The sequence below is a fragment of the Daphnia pulicaria genome, chromosome 1 (assembly GCF_021234035.1).
Source record: "Daphnia pulicaria isolate SC F1-1A chromosome 1, SC_F0-13Bv2, whole genome shotgun sequence".
Lineage (NCBI taxonomy): Eukaryota > Metazoa > Arthropoda > Branchiopoda > Diplostraca > Daphniidae > Daphnia > Daphnia pulicaria.
In genome coordinates, this window is record NC_060913.1 from 23,543,742 (window position 1) to 23,565,230 (window position 21,489).

At 42.0% G+C, this 21,489-nt stretch overlaps 2 protein-coding genes across 5 annotated transcripts; one reads left to right on the forward strand and one right to left on the reverse strand.

The window, feature by feature from the left end:
• Positions 1–98: 98 nt before the first annotated feature.
• On the reverse strand, positions 99–3,292 carry LOC124327008 (zinc finger protein 626-like). 4 transcript variants are annotated; one of them, XM_046785810.1, is made up of 10 exons: positions 3,065–3,292; positions 2,862–2,956; positions 2,528–2,646; positions 2,156–2,410; positions 1,833–2,081; positions 1,570–1,776; positions 1,410–1,498; positions 709–1,335; positions 509–585; positions 99–428 (listed from the first exon to the last, which is right to left on the reverse strand). In XM_046785810.1, exons 4-9 carry the CDS (start codon positions 2,374–2,376, stop codon positions 554–556), a joined length of 1,425 nt encoding a protein of 474 aa, XP_046641766.1. In that variant the 5' UTR covers positions 2,377–2,410; positions 2,528–2,646; positions 2,862–2,956; positions 3,065–3,292; the 3' UTR covers positions 99–428; positions 509–553. The 4 variants fall into 4 exon arrangements, with proteins under 4 accessions (XP_046641766.1, XP_046641776.1, XP_046641748.1 ...); XM_046785820.1 differs by lacking the exon at positions 2,528–2,646 and having other exon boundaries at positions 1,570–1,761; XM_046785792.1 differs by lacking the exon at positions 2,528–2,646.
• Positions 3,293–6,795: 3,503 nt separating this feature from the next.
• On the forward strand, positions 6,796–15,698 carry LOC124313556 (AT-rich interactive domain-containing protein 1B-like). The gene is made up of 12 exons (XM_046778514.1): positions 6,796–6,849; positions 8,178–8,345; positions 8,426–9,316; positions 10,937–11,942; positions 12,012–12,424; positions 12,505–12,597; positions 12,669–13,033; positions 13,110–13,260; positions 13,330–13,440; positions 13,531–13,688; positions 13,780–14,038; positions 14,110–15,698. The coding sequence occupies exons 1-12, from the start codon at positions 6,796–6,798 to the stop codon at positions 14,302–14,304; spliced, it is 3,864 nt and encodes a 1,287-aa protein (XP_046634470.1). The 3' UTR covers positions 14,305–15,698.
• The last annotated feature ends 5,791 nt before the right edge of the window (positions 15,699–21,489 follow it).

A 21,489-nucleotide genomic window follows, 5' to 3' on the forward strand; every position in this document is an offset into this window, starting at 1 on the left:
GAAATACGATAAAATATTAATGCCAATACATGTGCAAACTGCATGAGCAATCTGCTACACTTTCTGCGAAGTTCCGAGTAAATCGACAATGGCAGATATAATGGTAACTGGAACTTTATTAGTAATACTTCTTGGCAAAACTTATAAACAGCCGAGAAAAGAAACGTAAACCAAACACTGAAAATGAAGAATTCTCCTCGACTATACTAAGTCAAGCGATAAAATTTTAGTACCCAGGTAGCAACAAATACAAGAGAACACTAATATACTAAACGGAATTAGAAGGGTCAAATGGTTGGTTCCATTAGATTTTGCCGCCAGCCTTGTGATACTGAGATATATGAGCCTTTAACCCAAAAAGACCGAAGACCTTCCCGCAATACTTGAGATACGATTCATCGGCAGGGCTATAAAGACTTTGCATTTTCCTGAAAATGATCAATGGTGATGTTTAAACATATGAAACCCGATTACGATTAAGATAATAGTATCATCAAATAAGACTTGCCCAATTCCGTATCGATACATGAGGCGGTACGCACCCCAATCGTCCTTAAAACCGCTTGCGTTCCGCTCCTTGTTGTCCTACCACGTCGATATGTTGGCCAAACAACAGATAAATAAACACAATGAGCTTACAAGGGCAAAATATAAAAACTATGCTTCGAACTAAAGAAAACTAATAAAAATTATAATTGAAAAACTCACGGATCAACGATGCCTGATGTTGAGAGTTCTTAACAGTGTTGATACTGAGCAAAATTACGTGTCCCACCATTTCGAGATGTTTTATCTTGTGCCACTTAATAAATGTAGGAAGTAATTCGTATGCATACTGGATAGCTTTGAGGGAAGGGTTGCTTTCCATCGATCCTTCAATGTCTTCCCAGACGCAAACTGCCATTTTAGAAGCGCTCCACAAGTATTCGAAGCATTCGATGGCTTGAGAACGCTTTTCAAACTTCACAGAATCACGAATTTCAATCGTGGTGGAAGCGGAAAGTTCTAGTAAACGCTCCAGTAGAGAAAGAATCCCAGAAAGGGTCGCTGATGGGGAAATTTGCGCCCTTAGTTGGCGAGCCTCTTCCTGGATTGAGTTTAGCCGATGAGATGGAGTCGCCCCAACTGGCCGCGATTGGCTTGACGATAGTGGGTGTAAATCTGGAGGCTCAACTCCCACGACAGATGAAGAGGAACTACTGTCATCGCTTCTCACTTCCATGTCTACAACATTTTCTAAATCAGTGATGTTCTCCTGACTTGATCTGTAATGTAATGATGAATGGGGTTCCGGTCTTGCCACGTCTTCTATTTGAAGATCAGGTGGGTCTTGCTCTATGGAATGTGAAATACATGTAGACAAACTGACTGACCAAAATATTAAATAAAATTGATAAAATGAAGATCACCTTTAATTTCATTTTCATCATTTCTACTGAACCCTATCGGTTCCTCCTCGACATCCGTCTGTTCACGGTTTTCGCTGCTAGGAGTAGAACTACACAATTGACGAATGAGCATCATCTTGAGATGAATTAATTTTGGCAGATTTTTTTAAGTACGACTTACTTGTCAATCACCGTCGAAGACGACGACTGTTCGTCATCTGATTCATGCATTTTCATGTGTTTCATTAAAATAGCCATTCGTGCTGCAGAATATTTGCAGAGAGTGCATTTGAATTCCTTGGTATGCATATTTCGGTGACGAAGGAGCATAGACGGATATTTAAAGTTTAGATCACACATATCGCATTGATACCTGTTTGAAGTGGTGCTTAAAAATGCAAATCGGTGAACTTTTTTCAAAGCAACTAATAGTCTGTTTATTACCTTTGGTGATGCCGCGTTGCGGCGTTTTGTTTCAGGGACTTGTTTTTGACAAAAACGCTGCCATACTGCATATACTTGGAACTTTTCCCGTGTTTGTGTTTCATGTGGTTTGTCAGACCATTTTTGTAGTTGGTTTCGTATTTGCAGAGGATACACTTGAATTCCTTGGAATCACCGTGGACAAAGTTCTGATGATTTTTTAGTACAATTTGGGAAGTAAAATTTTTATCACAGTCAGGACATTTGTATCTGAAATTTACGACAGTTAATAATTTGTCTAAATCAGTTCACATTCAATTTTAATTCAAATAATTTTGACTTACTTATGAAGATGACTTGTAGATATGTGGTTTTTAAGGTCCTCTTTGCTGGTAAAACTGATACCGCAACACTCATTATCTCCGATAGTCTTATCGTGGGCTTTCGTATAGTGTTCTTTTAACCTGCACCGTAAATCGTTGCTGTAGGGACATAGTGAGCAGGCGAAAGAGCCTTTTTCTTGGACTAAACGCCACTTGTACCCGACTTTTGGCATTCTTTCCATTTGATATCACCAAAACCTAAATCTGTTGGCTGAGCTAGGATGTAAAACAAGTAATTAGATATATGTACTTGGAATCTTAGTCAATATCAATTTCAGTGACACATTTAATTGTTATAAGAGCATTGATATAAACTAGAGGGATCAGACTTACACTAAGTTTCAAATGTTGCATAGCTGAATTCCAAACAGCGATTTAGTCAAAGTTAATCAAGTTCACTTTCCTATGTTTTCACAAACAATTTCAAACTGGAAAAACTCCCTGCCTACATACTTTTTGTCTCAGAGTTAGAACATGATCTTAATTGATGAGGTCATCTTGCAAGCGTCACAAAATATAATAAACAAATTATTAACTGCTTTGAAAACAGTTAACTGATTTGCATTTTGAAGCACCTCTTTAAACAGGTTTTAAAATATCAAAGCGATATGTGTGATCTAAACTTTAAATACCCATCTACTCTACTTTATCACCAAAATATGCATACCAAGGAATTCAAATGCACTCTCTGCAAATATGTCTCTTAAAAAACCACATGCACAACTCCAAGTTTGGGATCCCTTCAGCGCCTACAGTACACAACTACACAAAACATATTAACTATTCAATTTTGATGGCCCGGTTAATTCGGTTTACTTTTAGCCAAATACTGACTGTGCTAACTTAAGGCATAATTTGTTGTAAACTTACCTTATGGTCGTTCAGACGATAATAAGCATGGGCGACGGTTTCCGATTTGTGAGCCCAAAAAAGCTTCCACACGTTAAACAAGATAAGCTTCAACGTTACTTTAAATTTATTCTTCCGCTATTTTTCTGATACAAAATTTTATTTTTGAACTTCTGGAAATGAAATTTTGGAATTTCTTTTGTTTGTGATTCGATTAACTTCATTCATCATGACTAACAGAGTAACAGCTGTCAGCTGAGGCAGTGTTGTCAATCGCCGAAATAAGTTTCAATTTTTTATTCAGTCTACTTTCTTCAAATTAAAATTAGCTAATTTAAAGTCATTAGTATTCGTCAAATGAACTAACAAATCCAAATGAACTCAAAGAAAAAGAACGAACATTAGAAGATAAAGTAATCAATAAGCGCTAAAAGAGGAGGAGAAGAGCAATGGTCGAAAAAAAAAAAAAATTTTTAAATACGAACATACTTAGATAAGGTTATCTTAACACGTTCGGCATCGCACTATTTTAAATAAACTGACCTTTAAAGTCAACTAGAGCAAATTTATTTTTCGTTTTTACGGTTTTTACGGTCAGTGACTTTTCCAAAATCCCAGATGACACTCCCTCCCTCCCTAGCAATCCACTTTCTCTATCATCGTCTGTGTTCACTTTTGAACAGATAAATCCAATTACTGCAGTTTAAGGTGTCTTTTTCCCTAGTATATAAAAAGACAGATTTTTTTAGAAAAGAGCACAGTTCCTACCATCTCCTCGGTGACAACTGACAAGTTCAAACTTCACTCAGTAATGCACAACAATTTTCTTGGCTCCATCTTTCAGTACACCCTATAAATTCTATTTTATTTTACATTAGGTATTAAACAGAAAAGGAAAAATTCGCTGGAAAGTATAACCATGGCACCTAAATCATTTCAAATCCGCTGGTTCTTTTGGATGCTGGTCGCAGGCGTCGCTTGGGTGTCATCAGCCGATGAAAATCAAGTCCGTCAGTACAATTATGGTGACAACGGGCAAACTATTTGGATGTGGAACTGTGACTGGATAAATAACGACATCGCCCAAAAGCCAAGCTCCGCAGACCAGTGCGGAGGCGTCTGCATTGCTAACCCCAATTGCAACCATTTTACATGGACCAATGGCGTTTGTTACATGAAGAGAGCCAAACTCCCAACCGAAAATAGAAGAGTCAATGGCATTTGTGGATGGGTCTTGAGTCGTGCATATTGGTCTAGCTAAATGTCAACAAATGTTTGTTGTTTCGTGAAGGGAAAAGACATGTGTTATTACTGTAAAAATGTGTTGTTACTGACAATTATGTAATGCACCTTCAGTATTTAGGGTGAAATGTTTAAAAAAAAGAAGAAAAAACAAATTTTTAAAAGACTTTTTGTATTTCATCGATAGCTTCAAACGTATTACATTGAAGACAAAAAGAAATTAATTGTACGATCAGAACTTTGCTCTCAGTTATGGTTTACGCATTATCCGGTTTCTTCTAATTCATCCGGTTGTCAGAGGCAGAAGCCAAGTTCGTGCGGATTTCAGCAGGTTCCAGGCCATTAGTCTCTGAATCCGGGCCCGCCTCATATTCTTCCGTGTCCGACTCGTCCGTAGAAGTGTCCGTGTTGCTCTCGTCGCTCTCAGGTTTCAACGTATGTGTCGTTGCATCCGATTTCTGTATTTTCACGTCTGGTTGTTGAGGGACTTTGGGTGGAGTTGCCGCTCGTTCCAGAGCCTCGAAGCAGGTCAGCAATTGTCTCTGTCGGGTCGGGGTAATCGAATCACAATTTTCTCCGGGTTCAGCGATGAGCAGCGTCGTCAGGAAGAGGCAGAGTTGCTTAACCGATTCTTCAGTGACTCCGGTCTCGAGACGGTAGATTAAAGTCTCGGCACAGTCTGTGATCCAACCGTCCGGCACTCCGGGCATTTCTCTCTTGAAAATGGCGGCCATCAGTTTGACGTTGTTGAATTTTTCGACTCTCGACTTGCCATTTTCGTCGTCACTGTCAAGTGGCCGGTTGAATTCCTCGACGGCGAGTTGGAACAAGAGACGGACGATGTTTTGTGTCCAGCCTTTCCGGTCGCCGCTCCTCAGTCGCTTCAACAGTTTGGCGTAAAGATGAGAAATGTTTCCATTTTTCAAAGCTCTGCTGAAAATGGCATCGACGAGGTCTTGTTCCGCTTCCGATCGATGAAGTTGGTGGTAATTCATCAGGACCTCGATGCCATTCGCCACACTCTCGATTGACTCTGGCGTATTCTTCAACATGTCCAGGTAGCGGTTGATTTGGTTGCACCATTCCAAACGAGAGACGACAAGAGGTGCCACTTCATCGTCCATTCCGTTTTCTATGAACGCCGCCATTGTGGATTGGATTCGACGTTGGAATCTCATCGACTCGGGTTGGCCATCTTGGCGGGTCGGTTGTACTGGTAATCCTTGCAGTTTCAGCTCCGATTTGGATGTGCGAATTGTGCGTATTGTGCGAACGCACCAACTGGCGAAAAGACCCGCAAAGATGACAACAGTAGAGACAGAGACGAGAGAAATAATCATGTTGGTGGAAGACATGGTTGAATTCAAGTTTTGATCTGTGAAATTCGATTTACTTTAGAAATCTTCGGTCCCCCATAAGTAACCTTTGGTCTGACTTGCAGCAGTGGCATCTCCATTTTACCTAGTTTAAACGGTTTTACAAGTAAAATTTAAATGATTTCAAATTAGTAATCATGTTAATCAAATGTAAAATATTTTTCCGAATATTACTCAATAAAAAATAGTTTAAACAGTTGAATAATAAATAAGTAAACTTTTATTTTAATGCGGATGTCAGTGTCAATGATTACATCACCAACGCTTTCCTCAGATTGTGGCGCCATCTACCTATTACGTAATTACAATATTGGTCTGACGACTGAAAAATGTCAAAGCTTACATAACTAACTTACACCACCGCCACGGCCGACCGTCTGCTGCTGCTGTTGGTGAAACGGAGAGGAGGCGATGAGACAGGCGGCCACTCCGAGCGTCTTGGCGTCGCTGGACGTCCAGGCGTCGCAGTACGAATCAAGTTGGCGTTGGCCGCTGGGTCCGTCGCCGTGCCAGAGAATGTCGTCGAAGATGCTGCGGTTGTTGAAACTGTAAATGTCGTGTCGCAGCTGACGGGCAGGGGATAATTCGCTGGCCCTCCCGCCGCGGAACAGATCGTTCCACGTCCGGAATAACATCTCACCCTAGTCGAAAAGGAATAACAATATGAAAGTAAAAAAGAAGAAGATGAAAGGATGTACCCTCATACCCTGAGGTTGATGACTGGATACCCACGGTCGCCCACGGTAGGGAGGACGGACAATTTTCTCAAGTTTCTGGACAAGCGAGGCCAAAAAGGCTCGATAAGTTCCCTGGAAAGAAACTCAGAAGTTGAAGAAAAGAAAACTACTACAGAAGAGCAGGTTTTATTCCATTAAAAACCAAAAATTGAATTATCTGCTGTTTTTTAAATTTCGTTTTCGCCCTAATCTCCCATGATGAAACATCAGTGCTATTGCGGAATTGTGAAATTATTGACGCAATCAACTACATCAACTTAATTTCTAAATTATATATTTTAGGAAATAACAAAAAAAAGCCTGTCAGAAATATAATTGCAATAATACACTTGCACCACGCGCGTCATAGGATGGATCCAAATCAGCAACTAGTCAAAAGAATAATATACAAGACTAGATGTATGAAAGGAAAGGACTAGAATGTATAAAGAAGAAACCGAACTTCAACCCGGTACTTTAGAGTTTAGAAAGAAAAGCGACTGAAACAAATAAATTCGCAGGCATCAATCACAATAGGAGGACATTTCCGTGCTGATGTTCGTCGCAATAAAATTGACCGAGAAATGAATGACCAGAGAATGACACAACAACAAAAGTCCGAAACTAAAATATCAAGGAATAATTTGCAATCTCTTTTTGCACTTGACAAGACAAGTAAAATGCAGCAGGCTGGATCAATTCCGCTGCGATTCCGTTTGTTGTTTTTTTTTGGTTTTCTTCTTCTCCCGTTTCTAATCTCTCAATACCCGCCGAAAAATGCTCAACCATAAACTGCGTACAACACACACCGGCGTCCGTGTTTTCCTACTTGGAACAACAAAACAACAGTTAAGGGTGTGTGGGGTGGAAGGGAGAGAGATTCTTTATCAGTTCCGGAATTCCGACATCCTCCATCATTTTCTCTCTTTCTCTCTCTGTGTGTACTGTACTGGCTGGATGGATGGGAAGGAATTAGTATATTTCCGTGCTCTTTAGTTTTTCCTTTTTCTGTTTTCACAAAAATTTGACGTTTGCGTGTTAGAAGACGTTACGGGTTCCCGTCAATCTCCTTCCGAAAGGGGACAAAGTTTAAATAGCCGACACACACACACTGTGTCATGGTCTCGGGATGGAAAACAGGAAGGTCGCCGAGCGTTGCGTGCAACTCCACGTCACGCGCTTCAAACGGATACGCCCCCCTCACAGCTGACGCCCTTTTTTTCAGACAATTATTTCGTTTTTCTTTCTAGCCCCCCCAAAAAATATTGAGCAACAGTCGTGAAAAAATGGTTTTCCCCCCAAGTTTTGGCTTCATTTCTATTTTTTTGACGAACGGGCAATGTTGGAATGTTGACAACAAACGCATTTTGTGTGTGCGAGAGAACAGAGCCGGGCACTTTTGATCTTCTGCGTTTATTTTTCCTCCCCGTTTTTTGGGTTGCGAAGGAGAGACGCAAAAAGAATCCCAAGAGAGAAGAGGCGTGGGAGGTACACACATAACAGTTTGGACGATGGTTGGCCTGATTCTATCCGGGGAAAAAAAGACAAGAGAGAGAAATCTATTTTCGGATAGGAGAGAGAGAGAGAGAAAGCTGTTTAGTTCATCTTGAAATTGTCCTGGAAGGAACAAGGAGGAGGCACAAAACCCTTCTCTTAGACTTTTGAGTGGGGGGATATACGTATGTAAAATAGTGGAAGTTGTTGTCAACTTGGTTACGCAACTTTGCGTCTGCTGTCGAGTGGATCCGGCTGATTTTGTTTGATTTATTTTCATTTCTTTATTTTCATTTTCTTATACAGACGCTGAAGCAGAATACTCAAGTCAAATCGCCCAGCCAAGATTCGGCCTCGTCAAAAGGGGGTGATGAATCTCTATCGCCGTCTCAAAACGGCCCATCAACCGAGAATGTCCGGCCGGCAGCCAAAAAGGAATCCGTTTCCACTCAGACCCCGTCACGTTCCGCTTTGGTATTTCTTGACATTTTCTTCCATTTTTGAAGGATTGCGAAGAACATTCATCAAATGTTTTTCTCTTTTTTAAAATTCAGAGCCGGAACGATCGCAATGGAAGCACTGGCGGAAGCGGGACCAGACGCAGTGTGGAAAAGCATCACGAGTCTTCTCGGCCTTCGTCCGGCGGAGGAGGATCGGTCAGCGCTATGACCGGGACGGGGACTCAGACGTGCTCGACGTCACCTGTGGCCTCGCCACGCCCTCACCGGCGTCACCACCATCACCATCATCATCACAACCACCACAATCACCAGTGCGGAAGCACTTCGGGCAGCATCAACAAGCACGGCCACTGTCAGCATCCGCAGAGCGACGAGGATGTGGACGAGGCTCACCTGGAGCCGCTGGCCCAGCTCTCGGCCCAGCAGCAGCAGCAGCAGAGGAAGGTCCGTCGAGGCACCAGTCACGGCGGATGGTACAACCGGCACGGCAAGTCTCAAGATTCCGGACGATCCAGCGATTCCAGCACTCTCTCGCTCAGCAAACGCTCCGACAAGCTGGGCAGCAGTGCCGGATCGGGTCCTCTGGGCGGATCGTCGCTGTCTTCGCCGCTCCGCGGGACTCCGTCGAGTGGGCGGAGGCCGACCCTGGACCCGCCGCCCCTGGAGTTTGGCATCGGCAGCACGGCCAGCACTCCGCTTTCCAGCCGGAAGAAGGGCAGTGGCGGCAGCAGCGGTGGCGGAGGAGTTGGTGGCGGAGGAAGCGGAAGCGGCGGCGGCGGAATGGAATTGTCTCGCCAGCGCAGCCTGGACTCTGAAACGAGTCCCGTGTCGGGATTGATGGGCTCGGCCGGCTTATTGATGGGCAGCAGCAGCACCAGCACCACCCCGACGCCCGTCCGCAGCCACAAACCCAACGACCTCTTTTATCGCGACGGATCTCTTTCCAGGAGTTTGAGCTTCATGCAACAACGACGACCTCAAACGGTAATGCAACAACAACAACAAAAACAACAACGAAAAAAGAAGAGATTCGAATCAATTTCTTTTCTTGTCTTGTTGTTTTTGCCCTTTTGGGATGAGGTGAGGGGGGGTTGATGGTCTCTCTGTGTGTGTGTGCGGAGACGGACCACCAACCATCGCTGAGAGATCCAGGGGGGTCCAGAGCCAACGCACAAAACCGCCCGAGGGACTTTTGATGGCTTCTCGTTAACTGGCGAGAGAGATAACGTCCGCTCGTTAACTGACAATATCTTGTTCTCGCTTAGTATTGGTCCAGATTGGGCGAAATCTAAACAGCAACAACAGCAACAGCAACAACAACTAGTCTAAAACTTTAACTTTGGACTAGCACCTAACTACTTTTTTTGTGTGTGTCTTAGTTTTTGTTAGTTTAAGTCGGTTTTTTTTCTCCCCTTTGGGTGGGATATCGTAAGATGGGAGGTTGTGGGGGGGGGGGGGGTTAGATGGTGTGATCCATTAAAATTCCTCCGAGAGGGCGGGCCCGCCCAAGATGCTGTCATGATCATTGGACGTCATGATGGGTAAGGAATAAGACAAACGAGTGTTGAGGCCCTCCAACTAGAAACTTTTTTTAAAAGAACTTTTACACGTAACAACAGAAGAAATATACATACAAGTCTTGTGCATCATCTTGTCGCGACCCCGCGGTTCTCTGGAGTAGGTGGATCAGGATCAAGAAATGTCAAATGGGGGCGTGGTCGTCTTAGCTGGTTATATCAAATGCCGGAGGTGCCAACAACCCGTAACGGTTGTTTTGGTGTGAAATCCTATTTTTTTCTTTTTCTTTTTTCCTATTCAATGGGAAATATAAAAGGATGGGTATAACAGAAAGTTATTTCCCTTCCCCCTAAAAAAAGTTGGGTGAGATTCAAAGAGCGGGGGGAACAAAAAACGGACGTGAGGATTTTTGAAATGAAAATCCATTTTGGAAGGAATCAGACGTGCTCTGACATTTGCCCTTAATAGTCACGCCTATGACGTTTTGAAATCTCTATTTTTACGCGTTTTACTACGTCTGAGGATGATTACATTTTCTTTTAACGATTTTTTTCCTCATTCCAACAACCGAAAAACACAAATTTCAATCTCTCCCCATTTTTGTTGTTTAGATGAGAGAGAAAAGAATTTGAAAACAACTGGGTCCCGTCGTAAAATATTAACACGACAAAATGAGAGTGGCGCCGCTCTGATTATTATTCTATTGCCGTTAAAAAGTTTTCAAACAAGATTTTCTCAGTTTGGCATTCCCGAAATATAATATAAAAAGAAGAAGAAGAAGAAAACAAAAGAGGGCCCTGGACACACCGACTAATAATCAAACCAAATTTTGAATGGATGGCGGGGCGTGTGTGAAATATCTGGGAGGCGGATCATTATTTATGGATGCTTGATTGTCGGTCACGAGGAAGAACAAAACAAATCACGTCTCATCTTCAACAGTAAAAAAAAAACAACAACAACCGGCTCAAAGGGCGAATGCGGAATTCGTGAGGATAAACGTCGTTCCAGATTGTAGCGTCCGTGTTTTATCTCTTGTTTCTGATTTTTGATTTTATTTCATTTTTTGATTTTGATTTTTCAAAGGCTCGCGGCCAGGGTCCGCTGTTCGACTTGTGGTCGCCCCAGCGGGAGCACCAGCTCCTGTCGGGAGCCAACAGCGAGAGCGCTCCAGGAGTGGATAGTCTGTGCACGCCCATGATCAATCGCAAGCAGCGGTCGTTTGAATCGGGCGGCAGCGGAGGGTCCACGGGCAAACCGGCCCGGGTCTACCACCACTCGCAGCTGGACTCGCCGAAATTGCAGCACTTGTCGTCGTCGTCGTCCCAGCAGCAGCAGCAGCAGCAGCCGAGGCAGCAGAGGCCACTGGGCTCGTCGGCTTCGTTCCGGACGTCGTCGTCGACCGGAAGCGGCGGAAGGGATCATCCGCGCCAATATGGAGGCCCAGGCGGCAGCTTTGGGTCTGATTCCAGTCCTAGTCCAAAACGGGAGAGCAAGGAGCAGCGGGACTCGCTGGGCCGCGTCCTCCGATCCACCGACTCGTCACCTCACTCGGCCGGAGATTCCGGATTGGCAACGACGGGCAGTCGGGCCTCTCAGGACAGCCGGACCAAGACGAGCGCCGGCACCAAATCATCTCCTTCTTCCTCGTCTCCTTCGGCCCAGCTAGGAGCTTCGGCCATGGGCAATCTCTCCTCATCTTCCCAGCCGTCGAGCGCGTCCGCAATGGCGGCCGATGCCAACGGCAGCGCCGTGGAGGCGTCCGGCGGTCCCGTTTACGACCCGGTCCCGCTCTACTCGAACATAGATTACAATTATTACCTGGACTCGAAAGCCCAGGCCCATCTCTTGCCACTGCAGCAGTACATCCTGGAACAGGCCAAATTGTCCGGCTACCGATTCGGAGACTCGTCGCCCATCGCCGAGGACGGAGGCGGAGGAGTCGGCGGTGGTGGCGGCGGGCGAACCGGCGCCGATCACTTTCGATCCGACGACGAGGAAGAGAACGACTCACTTCGTCACCGCCTACGGGTTCCCACTCATCTCCATCCGCCGGAACACGACGACAGCGATGACTTTGCCGATGATGAAGGTAAACAATTTGATTTGCGACTCTTATTAATTGAGATGATGAGATGAAATGTCGTTTTGCTTATTGCAGGCATGTCGAACGTGGAGGATTCGTCGTCACTGGAATACCTGGACGAAAGCCAATACCTGGAAGAAGACGATCACTACACGCAGTTCCTCTTGCCACCGGCTCCGCCGCACCGCCAGCAGTCAAAGACTTTGCTGCATCACTTCGGCCCCGGGTCGGGGCCCAATCCCAGCGGCTACACAGTCAGTGCGGATGTGATTGTCGAGCCGGAGTACACGGAAGCCGATCCGGGCATTTCCGGCGGCACTTACCGCAGCCTCCCCGACGGTCCTATGGCTTCCGGCTCGGTTGTTTCTCCCAACTCGTCAGCCCTGATGCATTCGGGTTCCACGTCCTCACTCCGCCCTCGCCCCAAAGAATCCATGATGATCCATCCGTCGAGTTCGCTGTACTCGCCAGTCATGGACCGAGCCGGGGTGAGTGTTAGGTTTCCATCGATTTTCCACTCGATCCATTAATTGGTTTTTATTTTATTTTGTTTTGTCTATGTCCGCAGCCGTTCGCCATGGAAGGATTCCGTCAGTCAGTGGATTCCGCCATTCCGGCACCTTCCAGCAAGACTAGTCCGTTGCAGCGATCTTCGTCAACGGTAGTAGTACTTGAATACTTTCCGTCTGCACTCTGAGCTTTAACTTGATCGATCCTAAATGTTCCTTGCAGCTTGGGCCCAACGGCAAGGGTCCCACCACTCCGACCGAGGGCGACATTGAAAAGTACGCTCAGAGCCACCTCAACATCCACAAGAAGGGCCTGTTCCGCAAGAATTTGTCGATCCGGGACATGCTCAGCTGGTCCAAGGATCCCATCCGCAAGCCGATGCTCCCGCTGGAAGACAAGACCCTGAAGAAGGAGGCCTGCGATCTCTTCAAATTAGTGCAGATTTACATGGGCGATCGCAAGTGCAAGCCGGGCATGATGTGCAACTCTGTGGCCCTGGAACTGTGCAATCACGCCTGGAACAAGCCGGCCCTCCGTGACGAGCTCTATTTGCATGTCTGTCGTCAGACGACGGAGAATCCTCGCAAGTACGTCTTTGAGATGGCCGTTTTATTCTAAACATTTATCTGGAATGTCTTTGTGTTTATTCTGGCCCGTTTCCAGGGAGAGTCTCAGACGCGGTTGGGAGCTGATGGCCGTCTGCCTCTATTTCTTCCCACCTTCGCCCAAGCTGGAGCCTTATCTCGATGGCTACATCAACCGTCATCGCGATCCCGGTCTGAATTTCACCGAAGTCGCCAAATGGCCCATTCACGTACGCCGATTGTTAGACTTGGACGCCATCTGTTGCCCAAATTTTCATTCTTCTTTTTTAAACTTTTAGGTGCAAGTGTCTCATTACGCCACGATTAGTTGTCGACGGCTGATGCGGATCGGTGCTGCCGGACGACGCCACGAGCGCAAACCCACTTTAGAAGAAATCGAGCAAGCCAGGGTGTGTTTTGAATCATTTCATTGATAATCTAGGGCGTCATTTGAATAATACCTGTTTATTTACTTTTTTCCTTCTCTTCCGGCAATTTAGTTGCAAATTTTCCGGCCCAGCATGTTTGGCAACACCCTGGAGGAGATAATGATGGTCCAGCGCGATCGCTTCCCTCATCGCAAACTGCCCTGGATCCAGACAACGTTATCAGAAGAGATCCTTCGACTCCAAGGCGCTCAAACCGAAGGCATTTTTAGGTGCGCCAAACAAACTCCGCCCCTAATTGCCTCCCGCCTTTAACCTCATTTCTATTTCTCTTTTTTTTTGTGTTATTATTTCACGTCGCAGAGTTCCTGCAGATGTAGACGAAGTCAATAGCTTAAAGAATCGAATGGACCAATGGGAATTGTGTCCCGTTAGCGACGCTCACGTCCCGGCCTCTTTGCTGAAACTTTGGTACCGCGAACTTTACGAGAGTCTCATCCCTGATGAACTGTATCAGGATTGTGTTCAATACTGTGCCGATCCCGAGCGAGCCGTCGCCATAGTTCACCGTCTGCCAGAATTTCACCGACTGGTTCTATCGTATCTCATCCGCTTCCTACAGGTTCTTCCGTGTTCTTTTTTTCTATTCTTCTTCTATTCCAGTTGCTCATTTTCTTTTTTTTATCTCTGCAGATCTTTTCGCAGACCGAAGTGTCTTCTGTGACCAAAATGGACGCCAGCAACTTGGCCATGGTGATGGCACCCAACTGCCTCCGCTGCAACGCCTCCGATCCTAAAGTCATCTTTGACAACGCCCGCAAAGAGATGGCGTTCATCCGGACGTTGATCCAGCACCTCGACACCTCTTTCATGGAGGGCGTCGTTTGAATCTTTGGAACTTTGTGCCGCGCTGGGAAAAGAAAATGAAGAAACAACCCAAAAACTCAACAACAAATCCCCCACCCACATGTAGCATGAAGATATATAGTCCTTCTTCTCTGTCTTTTTTCTGTTACTTTAACCCGGTAGTTATCTCGACTTCATTTTTTAAATGATTAGCCGCATTTTTCTTCTCGTTTTTTTTCCTCCCCATTTTTACAAAAAAACTTGCAGGTTCAATTTTACGCAATCTAAGTCATTCGATTTCAAATGCAAACCACGAGGTCGCAAGCTCCGCCCCGATTTTTTCAACACAGCTACATCAAGAAACTGAAGGCAGCTTTCTTTCGTTCACCTTTCGTGTGTTTGTGTTTTTACAAAAGAAACAAAGAAAAAAAGAATTTTTACTTTTTTCATATGCGACGGTAATAATTTAGTAATAAAGATTTAATATAAATATCTCGAAGCTAGAAGAAGAAGGAAAAAAAAGGAACCGATTGCAGCTCTCGTTTGCATTTTGTCTTGAGGAAGAAGGGAAAAAAAAGTAGAATGGAAGCAGACGAAAAAAATTAAGAAATGTCATTTAATTAAATCCCCCTAAAGACAAACCTATTCACGAGATATGCCTCCAAAGTCAATAGTTTTCGATTGTATAAACTCTTCTTAACATCCTCATTTGTTGGATATTTTTTTTTCTTCTTCTTTTGTTTTATTTTTTTATTTTGTTTCGATTAAAATCAACTGAAATTTTTGTGAATTCCTCTGTGGTTCGTGCCGACGATTCGATTGGCCCATACACTCACGCTTTTTTTTTCTTTTGAATTATCCAAATTTTTGCAATTTCACTCTTCATTCTTCAATAACGTCTTGTTTCTCTCTTGTCATCAATTTTCTCATCAACAATATGGGGCAGCGATGTTTCGTGTTGGAAAACTTCGGCCACATTATTTTTATCTGCTAGAAAAGAAAACCAACAAAAATGGCGTTGACAAAGTTCAATCGAATAAAAAAAATTATTATTTTTTATTTTATTTTTCTACCTTTTCATTTGTGTTGTGTGTGTTTTTTCCCCCTTTAAAAAAATTTCCATGAAAAGATGTTCATCAAATCCGCTCGGACAGCTTGCAAATGTTCTTGCATGTTCTTCCGCCTGTCTCATCACATTCAAATCTCCAGTCCCCTCGGGCTGTCTAGCCATCTTTAATATTCTCTCTTTTGCCTTCAATAATTTGATGATATGTGCCCATTTGAAAAACACTTTTTTTTTGTCTTCATCTATTTTCTTTTTTTGTTGTTGTTGTTTTCTTCACGAAACTGACACACACACACATACACACTGAACCTTTTATATATATAATCTATTTCTCGTGCTTTTGTACTATATTATACGGCCGCCAACTGAATCCCTCGTCTGATTTGTTCTTAAGCTTTCTTTGTTTAAGAAAAAAAAATCTCATGAAAGGAAACGGTACGTATTATACAGTCAATCTGACAATCTGTCAAAAAACGCATCAAATTTGAAACTACGTGTTAATTTCGATTTTCTTATGTATAAAAAAGGTAATTTTTATTTTTGAGGAGAATCTGCAGCTCAAAAGCTCTCGAGAAATTCGGAGGGGAAGATATTAAAATTAATAAAAAACGATAGGATGAAAAAAAAAATTTATTTTAATTTATTGTGTAAATATTTATAGTTTTTTTATGAAAACCAATAAATGAGCTTTGTTAATAAACTAATTTCCTACATTATAAAGTTTGTTTTAACTTATAATACCTTGTGCTTGTGGTTTAATTACAATATCATTTGTTTAAAACACTATCGTCATAACATTTACAAGGCGGAATAAGTGTTGCCAAGTTCTTTTAATCGAATTGTTGCTCAGCTCAGATGACTTATTGGTGTGATGCAATCAAACATACTAGATATGATATTGTAATTAAACCACAGGATATTATAAGTTAAAACAAACTTTATAATGTAGGAAATTAGTTTATTAACAAAGCTCATTTATCCATCCATATATAATAAAAGAGCAAGCTTTTGGGGGAGGAGCTTATTCATGTCACGGACATTTTTGGGGGAGGAGCTTATTCATGTCACGGACATTTGGGGGGGGAGGAGCTTATTCATGTCACGGACATTTGAGGGAGGAGCTTATTCATGTCAAAACATGCCCAATGCCCAAACATGCCCAAACCAATCACCACCAGATGTCTATAGCGTCGCCGTGATGACGCAATCTTTGATGACGCAACCATGAAGCAACAACCAGCATCACCACCAGATGTCTAAAGCATCACCGTGATGACGCAATCTTCAAGTTAGGTACTAACTGGGCAGATTTCCCACGAAAAAATTCTGTTATGGGCAGATGATTAAGCTACAGAAAACCGAATAGCTAAAGAGTCCGACTTTACGCTAGGCCAAAGTTCCCCGAATTTGACCGGGGCTCAGGTTACTCGTTGGTTTTCATAAATGTTTCACAATCTGAGGCCTGTTAGATAAGTTGGATAGAGCGCCGTGCTAATAACGCGGCTGTCATAAGTTCGATCCTCTTACGGGCCACTGTCATTCTTTCATTAAATGTTTTTCACTTTAAAAAGGTACTGATGGTTTCCAAATGTTTTTCAAAGAATGTTATTACAGATATGGCCGAGTGGGTAAGGCGACTGACTCGATATCAGTTTCCATCTTGGAGCGTAGGTTCGAATTCTACTCTCTGCGTTTAGTGACATTTAATTGGTGAATGAAAAGACACAACATTTGATAAAGTGACGCCAAAAGTGATATCTGTTCTTTTTTTGGGAGAACAGCAAGTTTAAAATTAGTAGGGGAGTACAGAGTGAGACAAGAACGAAAGGTCTTTAGGTCTTTAATATATGTGATGGTCTTGGACAAGACAAGTCCTGACAAGACCAACCAAGCACCGGGGTGAACCTGGATAAGGCATGCTAGGAGGCCGGTGCCTTATCCATTAGGCCACAAAGGCTAATAGTGGAGTCAAGATATGAAAAAGGGGGGAGGGGGTTACCGGGAACAAATTGCAACACGAAATTTTTTTTATGAGCTTTGTTTTTACTATAATTTTTTATTTTTGGTAAAAACCCTTCTGAGAAATAATTATTTTTACTGTAAAAAAAAATAGAAAACAAAATGTAAAAATTTCAAAATGTATTATAATTGTTATAAGAAATAGATATAATTTTTTTTTGACAGCTAATAAATGTTCCCCGTCTTTTTATTAATCAGGGTTCCAATTTTGAATGTTCTAGCTTTAACGATTTTTTTGTAATTAAATATACTGTGAGGGACTATGCCTCAAATTTTATAAAATCACCAAAAGGTGTTTACAAGGGACCTTATGGCGGATAGTCCCTCCGTAAACTCATTATATCTAGTCATGTAATTGTCCTAAAATTTTGATCTTTTGTGCAAAATTTGTTAAGATGTCAATTTTTCTAACTGTAAAAGTTGTTTTTTAAAATATTTAATAGCTCTTTAGTTATTCCTTGTTAAAGGTCGCAGAAAAAATTTGTTTTCCGCTCTGGTTCATAAAAATGCCACCTCATACAGATGGCGTTTTTACGAAACGTGAAACGAGACGAAACGCCACCTGTATGCGGCGGCTCTTTTATGAACCATAGCGGCAAATAATTTTTTCTGCGAACTTTATCATTAGCTCGGTTATAGAGCCACCCGCTCATGAGGCCACTGCACCAGGTGGCCCGATTACTGGACCGCCACTGTATTCGATCATAATCTAAAAGCAGTGTTAGCTAATTACTCGTACTCGTCCGATGTTAAGACCGTTACTTTGATAAATTAACTCGCAAAGGAAAATATCTTTATTAAAAGACTCCTAACTAATATTTCTAGTTTCGAAAAGTAGCAACAGTTCGCTGAATCGACTCTTAAGCGTTAGTTATTTAAAATACTTGTAGTTTTCAATTTCAAGACCTCAACCTTGGGCGTAAAAAAGGATGGGTCAATTGGCGTCAAAAAGAAAGAAATTGTTAATATGTTAGAAGGAGAATTTGATGCAAGCGCTCCCTTAATTAAAAGGCTTAAGCCGAACATAATCACATTAGAAAACGAAAATGAGCAAGACTTTTCCCTAATTGAATGCCCTCCAATCGATCTCTACAGAATATACGCTTCTATATTACGTAATCTGACACCATTTGAGCAAAGTCTGTTTAAAGGGCTCGATCAATTGGAGATCATCATCAAACACAAATACAACAACCAATTGATTCTTTTAGAGGCTTCAACACATCGAACATTTCATAATCCTTTATGCTCAAGCTATGAGAAGCTCGAATACCTTGGTGATGTCAAATTGGGATGTCTGGATCTTATAAAATAACTGTAATAAAAATTGACTGTTCTATTTGAAATAGCGTCCGTCGTTTCGTAAATCGTTTCGGATTACTCGTTTGGGGACCCAAAAAAAAAAACACTCCTGGCGAAAAAAATGACCAAAATTATTTCAAAAGCTCTTTGTAGCCTTATGATGCCTTAGGAGTCCTTGTTGTGCGACACGGTCTGAACGATTTTTTAAAACACAACTTTAATACGAGCAAACTACACGACATCACTAACTTTGTTCAGAATCAACAACTTTGCCGGCACAAATTAATCGACGACGTAAGTGCTACTTGGCTTACCCTACTTAATACTTATAATTTGCTAATTCTTTTTTTTTTACGGAAAATTTGTTTTGAACCAACGGGGATTCGTAACGAACAAATGTCCGTTCGGATCGAAATCCCTAAAAAGCTAGGGGGAATTTTTTGAGTCTTTAGCTGGTGCGGTTTTTGTTGACAGCGGATGTTCTTACGAGACTGTATGGAGAGTTTTTTTTAGAGTTTTTTCTAAAGCTTGAATTGGGTAAACAAAAAACGTGTTCTTTAAAAAAAAATATATTTCTACCGCTATTTCGTTTTTATTTTTCAGTCAATGCTAAACAAAACCCCAAGTCGGTTATTCAACAGGTGGTAGGGCTCTATCCATCCGCGAAATTTAAGTAAACTTATTCCCCATTTTTGAAATAAAAAATTATCTTATTTTATTTCAATTATTAGAGACCTTGGCGTCGTTCGAAATAGAGCATCCGCAAGTCTCAAAATTGGAAACATGATCTTCAAAGAAGCGGGATTCAATATCCAAACTGCAAAGAAAGCGGCATCAAGCTACGCCCGCCCGTGTTTGTTTAGGTTTAAGTTTGAGTAAACAAAAAGGAAAGTGTTGCCTATAATAGACCTCTTGCACCGTGCGGATAGCAAGATTGTCGGACTACAAGAATCCGACAGCTGATAAAACCACACTCTTTTAGTACACAGGCTCTTATGGAAGTATTTTTTCAAAGTGTTTTTTCTCTTAACTGGATAACAACTTCGACCAAAGAAAAAGAAGTTGTGAAAGTCATCATATTAATAAAATGTTTTGTACATGGCATCCCCAAAAATTTCAAATCTTTATAAGTAGTCAAAGGGTTGTCAAAGGGTGTTCATTCATTCAAACAATGCAATAGGAGATAAGTCAGTTGGCGTAGTACGGTTCTTTGGTGTTCCTGTTTCTCCAGACAACAGATACCCATCGGATCCAATAATTATTAAACAAAGAATAGAACTCTGGTTAGCTAGGTTATACATCAGTAATGGTAACATCAAAACAAGATACTTAGTGTGTAATCGTCATTTTGTATTTGGTAAGCTAAATACACACTAAGAGGTTTTCCTCGTAAGTGACTTGTGAAAATTTTGGACAGCGGATTTGGTAGAGTAACTTTCAATCGTAAAGGGATGAAGTTTTTGCTGTAGTCCAGAAGTACTGTAAGAAGTGCAGATTGAATACCAAAATCCATATATTCTTCCATCATCATCACTTTTTATGCATCCGTTGAGATTGGTGATGTATCTACTCTTACTTTCTTAACTTTCTTAATTTTAATAAAGACTGGTCTAGAAGTCTTCTTCATCCATTGCATTGGCTTTTCCGTGACAGATAACTCTCTCTTTTGTGCATTGATCAATTCAGCTGCAAATAACACAGCACCAACGTGCCTACAGTATTCACTAATATAAGACAAAATATACAGTTAATAACGAATAAACATATCAACTAAAAAATAGGTACACCCTAACCCTCCTATACAGCCGCTTCATTTCGCTATCAGTGTAGAGACTCTTTCCATATAGACTAGATAGTTCCATAGGTCACCTCTTTCAACTGGTGGAATGACATTATCTATATCCGGTCTAGAAGACCAGAATGTCTTGGATATTGTGCATGGACAATCACAGCCAATGTCAGCCAACTAATAATAATACCTAATAAAACTACAAATAATACTGTCAGACAAATATCTAATGCAGGTCTGGGTAATAGGAGTGTTCCACAAACAATAAAAAATGACATGAGTCCATAATAGAAATCCATAGAGATAGCCTTACCCGAACTCTCACTGTCTACATCACACAATATCAACTTCAACTTACAACTTCAATTTCAACTATACCAATTACAAACTCAGCATCTACTTTTAATGCCAGAATGTGACAAGGTCATGGCTAAGATGGAAAAAAGTTATTGATGACATTGTCTTACCCTACTTTTGAGTTTGATCTCAACAATTGCATAACCTATTTTTGTTAATGTGTTAATGGAGCAGCACAGGGTATGCTTGGAGAAATAGCAAAAAATAATTGTTCCATCTAAAGAGGATATAATATTGTTTCGATCAAAATTTGAAGCAATTTCCTCATTAACACTTCATCAAATTGATAACATTTTTTTTGGTTTCGGTACAGAGCATATAAAAAAACAGCTTTGAAAAGAAGGTGTGCTCAACCCAAGTATTGATAAACTATCAATTGCTTTAATAAAAGAAAAGTGATACCTAGAATTTTTTTAATTTACAACTGAAGCGAAAAGGTTAGTCCGTTAGTGTCGTAAATTGTAGTCTCATTTGTTATAGACCTGACTTAATATCGTAAATTTGTTTTTATAGCTGGGGCTTGAAAAAAGAGTCAGCCTTGGAGGAATTTGAAGGAAAATTGAATTATCTCAATGAACATCCAGGATTTACTATCTCAAGAGCAGGTGCACTCATTTAAACTGAATTCCCATTCCTTGCTGCATCACCTGATTCTATATTTTTTTTTTCGTGTAATGGCAGCGGAGTTATAGAA

Excerpts from the sequence above, each read along its gene's own strand:
- LOC124327008 (XM_046785801.1), bottom strand. The coding sequence starts at position 2,376 with ATGGAAAGAATGCCAAAAGTCGGGTACAAGTGGCGTTTAGTCCAAGAA. Across the intron at positions 1,336-1,409 it reads TGATGAAAATGAAATTAAAG|AGCAAGACCCACCTGATCTT; the intron begins GTGATCTTCATT and ends CACATTCCATAG. Across the intron at positions 586-708 it reads ACATCAGGCATCGTTGATCC|GACAACAAGGAGCGGAACGC; the intron begins GTGAGTTTTTCA and ends TCGACGTGGTAG.
- LOC124313556 (XM_046778514.1), top strand. The coding sequence starts at position 6,796 with ATGTATGAAAGGAAAGGACTAGAATGTATAAAGAAGAAACCGAACTTC. Across the intron at positions 11,943-12,011 it reads TGACTTTGCCGATGATGAAG|GCATGTCGAACGTGGAGGAT; the intron begins GTAAACAATTTG and ends TGCTTATTGCAG. Across the intron at positions 13,441-13,530 it reads AAGAAATCGAGCAAGCCAGG|TTGCAAATTTTCCGGCCCAG; the intron begins GTGTGTTTTGAA and ends CCGGCAATTTAG.